General features: G+C 40.6%; 1 protein-coding gene across 5 annotated transcripts in view; it reads right to left on the bottom strand.

Moving 5' to 3' along the window:
• Positions 1 to 2,339: 2,339 nt before the first annotated feature.
• col11a1a (collagen, type XI, alpha 1a) overlaps positions 2,340 to 15,592 on the bottom strand; it is a 69,270-nt gene continuing 56,017 nt past the window's right edge. For all 5 annotated transcript variants that reach the window (XM_026363695.1, XM_026363697.1, XM_026363698.1 and 2 more), the window contains 16 exons: positions 15,450 to 15,503; positions 15,297 to 15,350; positions 14,270 to 14,323; positions 11,842 to 11,895; positions 10,488 to 10,595; positions 10,208 to 10,261; positions 9,736 to 9,789; positions 8,996 to 9,103; positions 7,908 to 7,961; positions 7,777 to 7,812; positions 7,631 to 7,684; positions 7,283 to 7,529; positions 6,925 to 7,037; positions 6,449 to 6,517; positions 3,920 to 4,153; positions 2,340 to 3,781 (listed from right to left, as the gene is read on the bottom strand). In XM_026363695.1, coding sequence (XP_026219480.1) covers positions 3,635 to 3,781; positions 3,920 to 4,153; positions 6,449 to 6,517; positions 6,925 to 7,037; positions 7,283 to 7,529; positions 7,631 to 7,684; positions 7,777 to 7,812; positions 7,908 to 7,961; positions 8,996 to 9,103; positions 9,736 to 9,789; positions 10,208 to 10,261; positions 10,488 to 10,595; positions 11,842 to 11,895; positions 14,270 to 14,323; positions 15,297 to 15,350; positions 15,450 to 15,503 — 1,494 coding nt within the window. In that variant the 3' untranslated portion in view covers positions 2,340 to 3,634. The remainder of the gene's footprint in view (positions 3,782 to 3,919; positions 4,154 to 6,448; positions 6,518 to 6,924; positions 7,038 to 7,282; positions 7,530 to 7,630; positions 7,685 to 7,776; positions 7,813 to 7,907; positions 7,962 to 8,995; positions 9,104 to 9,735; positions 9,790 to 10,207; positions 10,262 to 10,487; positions 10,596 to 11,841; positions 11,896 to 14,269; positions 14,324 to 15,296; positions 15,351 to 15,449; positions 15,504 to 15,592) is intronic.

The raw sequence follows: 15,592 nt of genomic DNA, 5'->3' as shown, positions 1-15,592 counted from the left end.
TATTTTAAGCCAAACTCTGGTGGTTTTGGAATAACCAGTGTCTCAGCATAATATAATAATATCATTTCTTTTTTAACAGTGATTTTCAAACATTTATTTAGGATATTTGTGTTGCGTTTCACTCCTATTCTCATCTCAGCCTGTCAGTCATATTTAGACCTGTGTGGTCTCTTCTAAAATCACTTCTGAGCTGAGACACTGGGTGTGACAAAGGCCTTGCACTGTAGTTGAAGGTGATTTAAAGAGAGCTTGATTGTTCTGCGGCGAGTCCAAATGGAGGATTGCTGCTCCCTTGTCTCAGATGAGTATCTCAGCTTCACTTAAATCCCACTGTGACTGTAAGGTGCCAGTGTGACCCCTACAGGGTGCTGCATAGTCTTTTCACATCCTCTAATCGAGAAGAATCGAGGAGCAATTTGGACAGTCACTGATGGGTTTTCTTCTTTTCTGCGCTGAGGCACCAAGAAATGTCCTGTAGATACTGTACCCCTTGATAAAAATGTATAACCTGCATATTAATATGTTGTCATTCTAAGTCATGACCCCCTACATCAAACTGGTAACAGTGATCTTGATGGCAGCCGTTAGAGGACATAAAACTGACAATTCGTGTGATTACATGGAGCTGCTGGAGTCGAATCTCAGAAATCTCTCAGTGTGGAATTTCTTTTGTAATTTCAAAGTTAGTTTTTGCCACTTGACATTTTAACATAGCACTTTTACAGTGATATCTTCTCTACGCCGCTCACAGGCTGTTGTCTTGGTAGTTCTGCACTGTATCGTCACTCAGCCAGGTAGTTTGTTGTTTTGTTTTCATCAGTCACTTACTAATAAGGAATGTTTTTTCCACATAGCTGACACTCTCTGCTGTGTTTGAAGGACTAAAAGTTTAGAGGCTCTTACAAAGGGGATATACTTGAAATCACCTGACCTTAAATCACTATTGATATTGTTTTATCCGATGATGATCAGGAATAGCAAAAGTGACACTTATATATATGATAATGTAGGAGATTATTGCTATGATCTCTCACAACAACTCATGTAAGTTTGATTGCTTCATTTAAATAAAGTCTGTGTCCTGAATATGTAAAAAGACCCATTAAGGATGCAGGCAATCTCCTGAGACAAACACAGTTATTTGTTAAAGCAAGAAAGCAAGTTGAAAGAAATGTGAGTGTGCGGCTAAATTCTCCTCCGAAGCCGCTGTGAACATTTCTTGATTGTTTTCCCCCCCAAGTGTGTGTGTGTGTGCGTGTGTGTGGTTCCACATGAGTATTCTCTTTGGTCGCTTCTCTACAAAGACCCCCACTCCAAAGAAAGGCAGATCAAAAGAAAATACAAAGTCCATTTCTTTTGCTGCTCCACACAGACTTGTCAGTTGTTATTATGTGGATTTCGTTTGCGCTCTTTGAGGGTGAAATAAAAGATTTTGTGCTGGTCAGTCCTTTGAAGTGTGACACAGGCCAGCGCTAACATTTGTTTCAAGGAGGCACGGGAGGGCTGAATACTAATTAGGCCTTTATTTCCTTAAATTTAAAAGGATGGGAGAGTAGTTGGAGTGATCTGGTGGCAACAAAGGTGTTGGAAACACATTGTGTGTGAGCTTTATTTAAAAAAAGGAACAGTATGACTTTTTTAAAAACCTCCCTTACTTAGATGAGTTGATTTTTTGTGTTTTTTTTTTTTTACATCCTGTTTCAAAACAATTTACACACGTCATTCCAAAGATGGATGATAGTGTGACCTGTCACTTCCAACGGATAAAGACTGGTAAACCTACAAAGACCCAAGAAATCAAGAACCGATAGTCTTGTACAAAACAGTTAATGATGAACTTTACATGGATTAAACATCTATGAGGTTTGGAGGTACTGCTAGATGGCTAGCTGTCCACTTTGCTTCACTCTTTAAGTTAAACTCAACAGCAATATCACGTCTATGTGAAATTAGCACAATCTGCGCTGCGTGTGTGAAAACAGCCTCGTCTCAAACCTCTGTTGATGTGCTTTGTTACAGTCATCAACAGCACCATCTTCTCTTCAACCAAGCTGTGCAAAACTGTCACACATTTCCTATTTCGCTGTGTGCCCACTGTGGCAGTTCCACGTTGTACAGTAGAAACAATCAAAACACTGACAGGCAACTCCGAGATGGTAAAAGAAGGATCCTACATAATGGAGCTCAACCTCTATTATTGCAATTCAGGTTAAGTATAAAAGGGTTCTGTCAATCCCCCCTCCCATTCTGAATGAATAAGGACATATACAGCAAGTGACAATGTATTGACGTTGTACTCAGAATGAACGGAAATGATTGTAAGATGGTACTTTATTGGTTTCAAGAGAGATGGAATTGCACCAGCCCAGAGTCTTAGTTGAATGAACATATGTTTGATTTAAAGCATGTGACATGTACAGCAGGTAGGTCTACTCCAAAGTCATGTTCCATAAACCATTGAGACATTCAGTTCACTGAATCCAGTTTTTAATTTTTTAAATGAACTATAAAAAGCACATTAAAACATTTTCTCATTTTAGTTACAAAAATGGGTCACCTCGCGGGCTTCTCATTGAATTCACAGAAGGATCTGAACAGTGGATGTCTAATGTATTTCTCTCTTTAAAAAATCCCCACCCAAAATATATAAACTTAATTGCTTAACCAAGGTATATACAGGGCATAACATCCTTGCATCTTAAAGGTTATCAAGAAAGTTTGAGGTATACAACCAAAATAAAGAGCCTGTCGGAAAACAAAACAGAAAAAAAAAACAACAAATAGAATTAAATAAAGAAAAATGAACGCCATGATTGCTTCCTACTAGCACAGGATCACAACATTAGTGGGAGATGTTGTCTTATACGTGCTGGTGTGATACTTCCAGGTGTTTCACCTACGGCCACAAAGGGCAAAACAGCAAATAACCTCAAGCTGTCAATATATACAAAGGGCATACAGTCTAATTTAGCAATAGAGGATTGTTTGAATGCTCAATTTATTAGTTTTGTGACAGGTACACAGTACGTGTTGGACATAAAAATAGCAGAATTTCAAATGTGTTTGATTGATTCTTTAAGTTATGCTGCATATCTCTGAACCAACATTAAAATTAAAGCGCCAGAAGCAGAATCTGATACACATGCAAGTTTTGAAAGTGGATTCAGAAATAACAGTATTGTACAAAATAATAATTACAGTTTTTAATATAATTATCAAAATACACCTTCTTAGCACCTCTTTATACTTTTGTGTGTTTTGTAAAAGCACCATTGTAGTCGTTTTCATACAGCACCTGGAGAGCCCAGAGAGGAGGTCTGTGTCCCCGTATGTTGCCGACCCCCTCACCTGGTTACCACCGATTCACCCTCCTCTGCCACGTGTTCAAATGTCCTTCACCTTTGCTCCGTAACTTGGTTAGGTCATGTGGTTCGAGCCCTACGAGGGCAAAAAGTATTCTCCTGGGTTACATACGTGGAAAGACATGTTTGCTACACCATCTCTTATTCAAAACTTGCATGTGGCATAGGGTGGGGGGCTAGAAATGGGGTTTGGTGGTACCCAAGATGTCTCAACTTGACTTTCTTTGCTGGCCCCATCAAGTTCTTTTTTTGTTTTTGTTTTTCATTTTTGTTTAGCCAAGGAAGCAGACGGGCCCAACTTCAAACCCAAACTTCTGATTAGGGTCCCCAAAGTCAGTTAGCATGATATCGATGATTGGAACTTGATCGATTTTAGGAGTATTGATCTCCATCACAGTCTTTCCATAGCCCTTCCTCAACTGCAACAAGAGAGATGAGAGAGTCAGACCAGCTAGGTTAACCCATATCACAAAAGAAACCTGTAAATACTGTAATTTGAGATTCTCACGTTACTGTGAAAAGTCAAAGGACAAACAGTATCTGAGGACACGACTTACCGCACATCCATCTGAGACAGCCTTGATGTAAGGGTTATTGTCATAGGACATCTCCTCATCGTTTGCGCCCAGGAAGCGCAGCGCCTTGTTGTAGCTGTCGCTCGTGGCGTCGTGCCAGGCCACAGACTGGTGGCAGTGGTAGGTGAAGTTCTGCCTGGCTGAGGCTGTCAGTAGTCTGAGGAAGGTCATCTGCACCATGTTTATTGAGTTTCCATCTGCGTCAATGTAGGAAAGCTGCTAGGGCAAAGAAAGAGGAAAAAGTTAAGTATAAGCACTTAGTTGGACTAAAATACAAGAAAATATCAAAGAAATATGTAAAACTATGGTATAAAGAAACAATCCTACATAACAAGTAAACATGGTTACTTCTGACTGCACGTCCCCCGTTTAGTGTGAAAGCCTAAAGACAAAGTGTCCAAAATATAAAGGATCATGTTCCACAGCTCTTCTGATTATTTTCACCAGCTTGAAGTGTTTTGAATGTAAACTCTAGAAATTCTACAACCCAGAAGTACGAATGAGAGGAAGACAAGAGCAGATCTGCAGGGTAGCAGAGGGTTACAGCCTTATTGTACAGTCTGACCCGAGCATTTGTTCTCAGCCTAATTTCTTCTTCACACATTGATTACTGGTTTTAATTTAGGCTTCCATCTTGGAATGGAATTTAATAAAACATCGCCCAACTATTTTACATCTAGCAACATGTAAAGTTGCTACATCAGCAAGTTATTTGATTCAAACATGGCCTAATTATTGTAATTAATCAAAGAGGAAAATCACACAGTAATCTGTGTGATTACTGTGTACCACATGTACCATTCCTTCTTTTATTTTCAGTTTAATAGATATGTTATTTAATACCCTTTAGCCAAAGAAAAACAAGAGCTGTGCAGATCACCTCTGTGTTTAAAATTCTTCTCCTAACATATAAATCCCTTAATAATCAGGCTCCATCTTATCTTAAAGACCTCATAGTTCCTTATCTTCCAAGCAGAACTCTACGTTCTCAGACTGCAGGTTTCCTTGTGGTTCCTAGAGTTTCCAAATGTAGAATGGGAGGCAGAGCCTTTAGTTATCAAGCCCCTCTCCTGTGGAACCAGCTCCCAGTTCAGGTTCTGGAGGCAGACACCCTCTCTACATATAAGACTAGAAACTTTCCTTTTTTATAAAGCTTATAGTTAGAGATGGATCAGGTGACTCTGAACCATCTCTTAGTTATGCTGATATAGCTTAATCTGCTGGGGGACCTCTACTGATAAACTGAGCTCCTCTCCTCTCTCTTTTCTCCTATATCAATGCAAATGCCACCATTTCATGTCATTAACTTTGTGTCTTCTCTCTCCTGTAGTTGTGTTTCCTCCTCTCTGTCTCCCTCTGTCTGTACTTTTCTGCAGGTATCCTCGGCCTGGAGCTGTACATCTCCAGAATCCAGTTCATCTGCCCAATGTCCTTGCTGCTTGTTGTTGTCCTTATTGCCTGCTGTTCTTTTCTCTCTTCTCTTTCCACTCACCCCAACCAGTCGAGGCAGATGGCCGCCCACTATGAGCCTGGTTCTGCTGGAGGTTTCTTCCTCTAAAGGGAGTTTTTCCTCTCCACTGTTACCTAAAGCTTGCTCAAATGGGATTGTTGGGTTTTCTGTATCATTTTTTGTATAATTATTCTCTGTAAGGTCTTAAACCTTACACTGTAAAGTGCCCTGAGATAACTTCTGTTGTGAATTGGTGCTATACAAATAAAACTGAATTGAATTGAATTGAATTGAATTGAATTGAATTGAATTTAATTGAATTTAATTGAATTGAATTGCCCCCGACAGGAATATTAACTCTGTGTGAACCTTGCGTAAAAACGAACATTTAAAGAGCTCTCGCCTTGGCATCAGAAGATGTACTCTACTTTTGAACCCACAAAGCTATAAAACTTTCTGTCAGTCAGTCGTTTAAAGTCTGTTCTCTGAGGAAACAGACTACATCAGTGTGACACCAGTTTGATAAAGCAGGACAAACTTGTTTCTTTCATTTCTGACTACAGGATGCGGCGGCTGGTGTTTACAGAGACATTTTTAACTGTTCCAGTGTAAAGACTATTGGTATTCTGCCAGAATCCTCTGTAATGTTTTATTGATGTATTGTTCTGTATGTAGGACAGTGTGAGAACTGTAATGTTTCTAAAATGAGGCATTGGTTCAAAAGGACTTGTTTTAAATAAAAGCTTATCCTGTTCATGATAAAAGGCACGTTACTTGTGCTTTGAAATTCTCTCTGCTCCAGCTTTGCTAAAATATGGATACTCTCTAACCATTAGGTAGTTTGGGATTTCTTTATGTGGAGCAACTATGGGTCACTGCCTCACAATTTCATGGGTGGTGCTGCTTTTTGAGTCTATTAGCAGCTGCTCGCCACTTTGCACGGAGCAGTCTCTGGAACAGGAAAAATAGGGGCGATGGTGCTATCCATTTAGTACAGCACGAAGTGAAGGAGTTCCTGCTTTGTGCAGCAAGGTGGAGGATGCAGATGAAAGAGTACTTACTATTTTACCACGCTTAAATTCGCTGAACCATGACCCAGGGACTTCTTTGGGCCATGAGGATATTCTTACCTGTAAAAAACAAAACCAAACAGATCACATTAATGATGTATATTACGATGGGTTTTATACTTTGTTCTAAATTGAGCAGTGAATGTGGAAAAAAGATGGTTGTATAAAGCACACCCTCGAGGTCAGCATCAAAGTTTATCATCTTGGAGAAAAAGATGAACGTTTGTTGTTTAAAAAACTTTGAAATATAATTTTCCCAAACTCCATACAATCATTGTATAGGATTTGCCTGTTGGTGCTTTCTGTGTTGTTTGCAAAGCGGATACTGGATGTGTACAAGCTTGGCAAAACAAATGTCCCTCTTTGACAGATTCAGTCCAGTGCATTGCTGTCTGTTAGCATGATTCTTCAATACCCTGATTACAGACAGTCATTCATCTGGTGGGCACAAATCCTGTGTCACTTACTCCATTGGACTTCTTATCTGGATAGATGCAGGTTTCGCCCCCAGCAGTGAAGTTACAGTACACTTTGAAGGAATCCCCTGAGCAGCCTTGGTTTGGATCAATCCAGTATTCGCCTGAGGAGAACCAAGCACAGTCAAACATCTCGTGTCCAAAGAAAATGCTAAAGCTCAGTTTCTATCAGCTCAAAAGTTATTTACTGCTAATGCTCATGGCTAACGTACTGCAGGATACAGTATACATTTTTTAAGGTGTTATTATGCCCAAAGGAAGATATGATCAATTCTAGACCCAGCTAAACAGCAAAGTCCCTATAAGTGTTTCTCTTTATGCTAAACTCTCCTGCTTTGATTCCACTCACCATCAGGGAACTCAGGGTGGCAGAGCTGCAGATCTTTGCATGTTCTGGCGGGGTTGTTCTGCGTACCCATGGGATACTTCATGCGCTCAATGTCCTGTTTGAGGTTGTTGAGTGAGCCAAAGATGTCCTCCATGCCCTCACCATAGTCCATGATGTTACTGGTCATGTCTGACTGCATGTCGGTGGAGCGCTTAGTCTTCTTAGGTGACTGGATGGGCAGGGGCTGGATGACCTCACCTGGTGGGCCCTGCAGGAGAGTTGTTTAGATTCTGATATGTCTGTCCGATTGAGTGGGGATGGTGTTACTTAGTGGAAAGAGATGCAATAGCAGTGGTCTTAAATACTCACAGGAGGACCAGGAGGACCAACTGTACCAGTGTCTCCTTTTGGGCCAGCAGGGCCCTGGGAAAAACATGAAACATATTTTTAACATACACACTTTATTATTATCATCAGCGTGATGGTACACCTCAAAAAATATTGATTCTACTCACAGCTGAACCTTTGGCTCCCTTGGGTCCTTGAGGACCCTGCATGAGAAAGGACATAAGCTCAGCAATTTGACAAAGTCATTCAAGCTGCAGTGAAGAATGCTAATGACTGACTGAATCAGTAAAAGACTTACAGGCAGACCAGGGGGACCTGGGGGACCGAGAGGACCGGCAGCTCCACCGATACCCTGTGATAGACGAGATGAAAGCAGAAGCAGAAGTCATATATATATATACATATACACACACACACACACACACACATATATATATATATATTAAAGAAACATCGGAGACATGAGTATTATTGTGAGGTTTGAATGATGAGTGAAATGGAAAGGCTAGAATACGATGACGGACATGGAAATTGAATACAGTGATTTTTTTATAAACAGAGATTGAGAGGAAGTCTTTATTTTAGTCACCAAGAGGAGGCTAAACACCGCACTTGTGTTGTTTCTTTGCACCCAGCAGTTCACAATCTTCCAGCTCAATTTTGCTAGGAAATAAAGTCGGATGATATAAGGCCAATTTTCAGGCCCTGAAATAGAATGGCAAACTGAGTGAAAACTTCTGAAGCCTCTTGTGCTCTGACAAAAGGGAACATTACAATTTCATTAGGCGTAATCTTCAGATACTTAATCCAACCCATCACCTTAAATCACTGAGCCAGGGCAGGCCGAGGGCCACAGCAAGACAGAATCCCATATTCACTCATGGTGCAATGTTTATTTAAAAATGGATGAAGGCTGTCATGAGTTTCTACCTTTTTTCAGAGCTGCTTCTGAGTTCAGGGCTCAGTGGTTGGGAAAAACAGTTTAATTTTAATGCTGTAGCTCAGCAGGGACCTCTTATGAGTGTGTTCCACAATATTATATTATCACAGAAGTTATCAACAATGGAAACAAGTGGTAAAGAGGAAACGTGGAGTGTTAGGGTTGGAAAATAAGAATTCCATCCATCCAGTCAGACCAAAACTCAGAGATAAAATAGAAACTAAGTGTTTAGAAAGTTTAAACATTCAACAATTCAATAAATAATCCAGTGAGTCAAAAGCTAGAACCAAGCGGAATGTTTGCTCGCTGTGGATGTCTGACACAGTGGGTTTTAGTCAACAGTAAGCGACTGAGGATAGACTTGTGGCCAGAGTGGAAGGGTAATAGGCCAGAATAATGACAAGAGGTGAAGGGCCAGTGTGGGAATGGAGTCATCAATCACTTACGCCGTCACCCTTGCTGCCAGGAGAACCCTGTGGCCCGGGCAAACCTCGGTCTCCCTTCTCTCCTTGCTCACCTGGGGGCCCGATCAGACCGATCAAACCTGGGTGACCCTGCAGGAACGAAAGCAAATGAGCACACACGTGAAGAACAATCAAAGATTACAGCAATGTCCCCTGAAAAATAAAACATGCACGGTAGGTTATGGAGGGTGCAAAGAAAAAGCATAAAGACTAAAATAGATGAGCTCTAACCAGGCCCGGTGGTTTACAGCGGTAAAAACACACAATACGCTGCCTCCATTGTTTGCATTTTAAACTGCTCTCTCTCAAACCATCATGTCAGCGTGTGGGAGGCAATTTAGATAGAGTAATGTGCGCTGTCTGAATATCCTTTGCAGTTATATTTCACCAGCAAATTTGACAGTGGCAGTGAAGAAAAGAGCAAGATCAGACAGATTAGAGTGATACATCACATTTTGCTGCATATACAATCGTGTTAAGAGGTTTTCTCTTCCAGCAGCTACAGCACAAACTAATTTGGTTTCTTAACTGTTAACATAAGCCTGCACTGGTATTAACGCTGCTTCGTAATTCAAAAAAGTGTTTTGCTTTTGATCATTTATTGGTCGAACAAGCTTTGCGTTGAAGTTGTGTCTGTGTGTCAACTAAAGTGAATCTGTGTTAAAATTCACTGTTTAAAGACTCCTTTCACTCTCAGCACAACGAAAAAGGGCAACACTCACCTTTTCACCCTTTGACCCAGGGTCACCTTTAAGACCAGGAAGACCAGGAGGACCCTGAAGAACAACAGCAGAAAGTACAAATTCAGTTTTGCAAAGAAAATATAAAATGAAAATTATTTAGCAAACTGGACAATAAAGACATTGAGAGCACAAGAAGTGTCCAAATGAGACAGAACAAGAGAAGAGGCAGCAAAATCCTCCCTTATACAGAGAGAGAAGCAGAAAAAACTGCAGAAGGAAGCATTCGTGTAATAGAGTTATGACTTATGGGGACAGTCCAGATTTTGTGTGTGTTCTGTATGTTGTATTTTCTGTGTATGTTCAGTACAATGGGAGAGGTCTGGAATAACCTGACTGAAGAAAGAGAGCACTCCGAGCCCCACTCGGTCAAAGGTGATCTAATACACCTTCCAATGACTCCAACTCTAGCAGCATAGGTAAAAACTGAGAGAGAGATATTCCGCATACTAACCATGGGACCAGGTGGACCATCTTGTCCTGGGGCGCCGGGCAGTCCTTGTTCACCCTGTGAAAAGCCATTCAGTTGTAGTAAGAATTATAGCCTGCTGTATTTTCTCTGACCTGCCATTGATTTTCTGTGCTCAGCACAATGATTAATAGCCCAAACACAGGAAAAGTGGGCTGGAATAAACAAGCAAAACTAAAGCAAAAGCCAAATGGGAGTATTGATCATTGCATGAAGTCTATCATCATGCTTTAGCAGTCCCTTTTTATGGGAAGCTCAGACTTACAACGGGGCCGGGGATTCCACGCAGACCCTCTGGACCAGGTTTTCCTGGAGGTCCCTGGGGTCCAACGGGTCCTGTTTTACCTGGTGGACCCTCTGCACCAGCCTCACCCTATATGTGGATATACAGAAGTTTAAGTCCAACAATATACAGTGATATGATCCAGGAATCCAGTTGTATATTTGGAAGAGCTTCAAAGTCATAACAAATAAGTCTTCAGTTTGTCCCCTGTGGTGGCTGGAAAATACATATTCAGTGACTGACGAAAAATACGCTGAAACTGTAGCTCATTAACAGAGTCATATCTGGTATTTCATAAAAAATCTAAATCATTTAACAATTTCTACAGTTTGGTGAAGGTATAAAATAAGAATAAGATAAGCTGAAACATTTGAACTCTGCAGCACATGAACAACACTTTTTTTAATTAGAATTCAGCTGCAGCATGTTGTTAAACTACGCTGCTTTTAAATTACGCTGAGACAGTCCACCGTGTGTAGATCGAGTGAACAGAGACTCTTAGGACAAGTTATCAAATGAGTGAAGGTTCTCCAGTTGCTCCAGATAAGGTCCAGATCAGATGGTATAACTTCCTCTTGTGTTTTTAGTTGTTTACCTAAAAACTAGTTTGGCCAGTGCAACTGTAATGTGGAAAACAGTGATGTGCACACAGGCTCGACAGTACACATGGATATAGGAAATCAGGTTGAAGCTGCAAGTTTCCGGATTACAAGCTTCCTGCATACCAGACGCTGCTTCACTGAATGTATTACTGCTGCATTCATAATCTAATTGTAAGGTATAGCTTTCAGCATATAAAAAGAAGTGATTATCTTACAATGCAGATACAGAACACGTGTATTAGTACATACAGTAGACAGGGTAATACTGTTGCCATGAAATAATAAATTATGATATGCCAACTGATGCTAAAGGAGTTTACACCTGGAGAATGGTGTAAATCAAATGCACACTCAGGAGAAATATCAGCAAGTGGGGAAATGCATGATAGCCTTGAGGACCCGAGGGCCCCACATAAATAGCTTTGTCTCCTTTTTTTGTCCGTCTTGACATTAAGCCAGAGCTCAATGAAAGAATGGGTGAATCTTTGTTTTGCTCAAATAGGCCACGTCCATAAATTTCCATCTAATCTGTGGTGGGAATTTAATTTGTTCTGTGTTTCTGTGCTTTTAATTCAAGAGGGAGAAACAATTGTGAAGATGTGGTGAAGGGAAGTGTGTGTGTGTGTGTGTGTGTGTGTGTGTGTGTGTGTGTGTGTGTGTGTGTGTGTGTGTGTGTGTTTAAGGGACTTGCTAAGACAACTCCACTGTGCCAAAGATGAATTGACTTTTGTTACCTTAGCGCCCTTCTCTCCTTGCCTGCCCTCTGCACCTGCAGCTCCTGGAGGTCCCTAAGGAGGAGGACAGCAGAACACAGGTTTAGCATTTCACCACAACATCAACACAACTGCACAAACAAGTAAACATTCATAACTGACTGTTTGAGAGACCAGGCAGCACAGCAGTAGTCAAAATGCTGTATGCAAGCTGGCAGACAAACAGGCAGTGACCAACAGCACCCTCTGACTGGGACTTCAGCTTTTATTATTAGATTTCATGTTGAACAATTGTCTTGCCTGATAAATACTTGGTGGGTGCTGTTAGGGTCCGAACAGGGAAGATAATCCAATGTCCTTGAATGTGCACTACTTCAGTTATGTCAAGATCTATTTAAATGGCTTTGCTGTGCCTTTGTCTGCACATGCAAACATACAATGGGTGAAGCTGCGACACACACACACACACACACACACACACACACAGTTTTTTTCAGTCATGCCAAGGGACAGAAGGTTGTCTTTTCTTTCTGGTTGGGATCTCTCAGGCTTGCAACGATTTCTTTCAACTGCACCTCTGAGTCGTCTCTCTTCAAAACAGCGCTCCATTCAAATCCCACTCTGATCTGGCCGAATGCAGCCTGAGTGCTATTGACTGAGAGCCTCTAATGCGAGCTTGCTTCCTGTCTTGGAGCTTTCATCTTCTCCTGATGTGCACCTCTTACTGGTGTTGAAGAGGCAGGCTCTTGATCAGTACAAAGAGCCATTTCAATTGTAGCTCGATATACAGCAGCTCGAGTCAACGTGCTGGTCGTGTTCTTCTTGTCAAGGTTGCCAGACCACCTTTTTGTTGGGTCTGCAGGACTGGCTGTATGACATGGTTTATTACTGTTCTTTCTTGAATAAAATCACTATCAGTAACTGAAAGAGAGTTGCCTGGACCCATGTAAAATAAGAATTAAGGAGAGTGAGGTGAATAACTTATTATATATTTGCTTTTAAAGAAGCAAAGTTGAATACATCGCATCAAATGAACCTAAATTTGTAGCTACGCAAAACTGACTTCAGAATCAGAGTCTAAGCTACAAGGAGATTTAAGGATTGTTGCCAATTTATACAGGCTGAGGAGACACAACAGATCCTAAATGACCCTCTATGTAGAATTATACATTCAGAACAGCAACCTGTCGAGATTAAAAAGCCCTGTGTGATAAAATAGCCCCTTTTCCTTGCCATAATCCCCAGGCCATTTAGGTGCAGCATACGCTGATGCCATGCTAAATCCTCAGAATGTAAATTTCATTGGCCATATTAGCAAAGTAATCAAGCCCGGTTTTAAAAATGCATGACATGTTTTTTTTAGCAGTGGACTGAGTCTTGGAGCCTTTAAAATGCACTCAATCACTTGATATTGTGACTTTTCCTTCACATTCAGGAGAATAGCGACTCATTTTCATGTGGACGTTGAGCTTTGGAAATATGTTAATGTTCCATTTGGGCTGTGCATTCAAAAACGGGATTTGATGGAGTAAAGAAAAACAGTCAAAAGGAGATCGGGATAGAGTGAGAGTGGACATCTACAACAAACTTTTCCTGAGGTCAAATCTTTGTGTATAACTGAAGTCGGATTCAGCCCTAAGAAGTTGAGCCTGCTGTAGCTCCTTAGTGATGAGATCCACATCACAATCAGCACATTCGATGATCACACTTTTTTATCTTACTATTTTATGTTTTTTGCTTGTCAAGTCAAGTCAAGTCAACTTTATTTATAAAGCACTTTTAAAACAGCAGACTGACTTGTGGTACTGAAGCCAAGCCTTCTCTTCACTATGTCCACATTACACGTTTGTCCTTCTGCCAGTCAAACAGTCGTGGATCAATAATGTATCACACCTGATGTATTTGTCTTCATTGCTTCCCACTGCCACACACAGGTAAAGGAGTTTGAAACCCACTGCTCAATTTTCCAGCAGCTGGTTTTTTTTTTTGTTTTTTTGTTTTTTTTGGTAAGCCTTTTCGATTTCTTTCTATGAAAAAGAAATTGATTTATGATTTTCACATCCTGACGTTCCTTTCTCAGCAGGCTTTGAGGCGGCTTTTCTTTGCAGACGGCACAACGCCTTGACCCCTTAAATCCCCCACTGTGTTTTCCCCACTCTGCTTTTAATGAAAACGAATCTCTCCTGCTTTACTACCGAGATTAGGTTGTTGAGGAGGAGTTGTTGTAAGGCAAGGCGAGGCAGGATACTAGTCTGAAAAAAAAGGAGCTGGCATACAATGCCAACAGATACACGCTTCTTTCATCTGTTTTAAAATAGGGGCAAAGACATTTCACACAAGTTCGCTGCAAGAGATTTCATATGAAAACAACTCATGGACCAATCTTGGATTATTGCCAGAAGCACACACACATACTGTAGTAAAATGAGTTTTAATAGCACAGACTTACTCTCTTGCCAGGTGGACCAGGTGGGCCTGCTTCTCCTGACGGACCTGGAGGTCCCTGAAAACAAACAAGGAAACAACAAACTCTACAATAAAACAGCTTCTTTTACCGAAGAAGTCAGTGATAATTAGAATTTTGATGAAAGCACAGCTTGTTTCACTAAATCTCCTGTTGCCAAAAGGATAATAACACACACAGCATATTGACACTTTTATAATGTCCAACCCCAGGATAGTCCAGAAGAATCAAGCCAAAACCCAAAGCTGGATGAGTAACTGGACTGCCTAAAATGATACATACTGGGCTCCCTCAGACGCTCGTGCAATTATCTCTGAGTTAATTGCAAGCAATCAGAGCATTAATTTGAGTCATTTTAGTATTATAAAGTGAAGGCAGAGCAGAGAGTCCACAGTTGTCTATGTAAATACAAATATAACAAAGGATACATTTGTTTCCCTGTTAAACTACAGTGAGCTTTTATACCAAATGTAACATATCTGGTATAAAAGAGATACATTTCAGCTTGCAATCAGAATCATAAACCAAACTCAAATATTTACCATTCATGAATCCGTTAAAATATTTCTGTTGTTTTTTTGGCAGTGATAAAGACTCATTTACATTCATAAATGTTAATAAGAGTCGTGTTTTGCTGTGCTTTACACAGGGCCAGCACATTACTGTTTGGCTTTTATTTCTAATCATACTTAATGAATCTGCAAAGCAGATAAGTCCATTTACCCTACACCCAAGAGTATGAAGTAAATATCACGAGTTAAAATGTTGCAGTATGAATTATTTACTGACTGGATATAATTACAGTTTTTGTTGCAGGGAAACTTGTGCTGCCCTGCTACATCACAAAATACACAAGATATATTCAGATATATTCAAGTGACAAAGCTGATGATTGTTTAAATAATTACATTACATTATGTGATTCCAAAGTATCCCTCAAGTGAACTGTTTGCAGTATATGATATACTCAGTTAGTACTCATTAGTTTAGTCCAAATACTGTGAAAACTTACTTGCTGACCGGCCTCACCATCCTCTCCCTTCTCTCCTGGTTCTCCATCAGTGCCCTGTAAAGGAGAGGTGTAGATTAAGATGATGTAGATGTAGAGAAATATGTTAAACTGTATGGGGGCAATTTTGCATTTTGATCATGATTCTATACTTACAGCAACACCTGGCTCTCCAGGAGGGCCAGGGTCTCCAGGGAATCCAACAGGACCCTAAAGAAAGAAATGAGATGTATCAGTGTAGCAAAAGAAAATTGTGGTGCGGCTGTGAGATGTAATTTCCCTGGATTCAGGTATTAAGG

The sequence above is a fragment of the Anabas testudineus genome, chromosome 2 (assembly GCF_900324465.2).
Source record: "Anabas testudineus chromosome 2, fAnaTes1.2, whole genome shotgun sequence".
Taxonomy (NCBI): Eukaryota; Metazoa; Chordata; class Actinopteri; order Anabantiformes; family Anabantidae; genus Anabas; species Anabas testudineus.
This window is presented reverse-complemented; position numbering and strand designations above follow the sequence as displayed.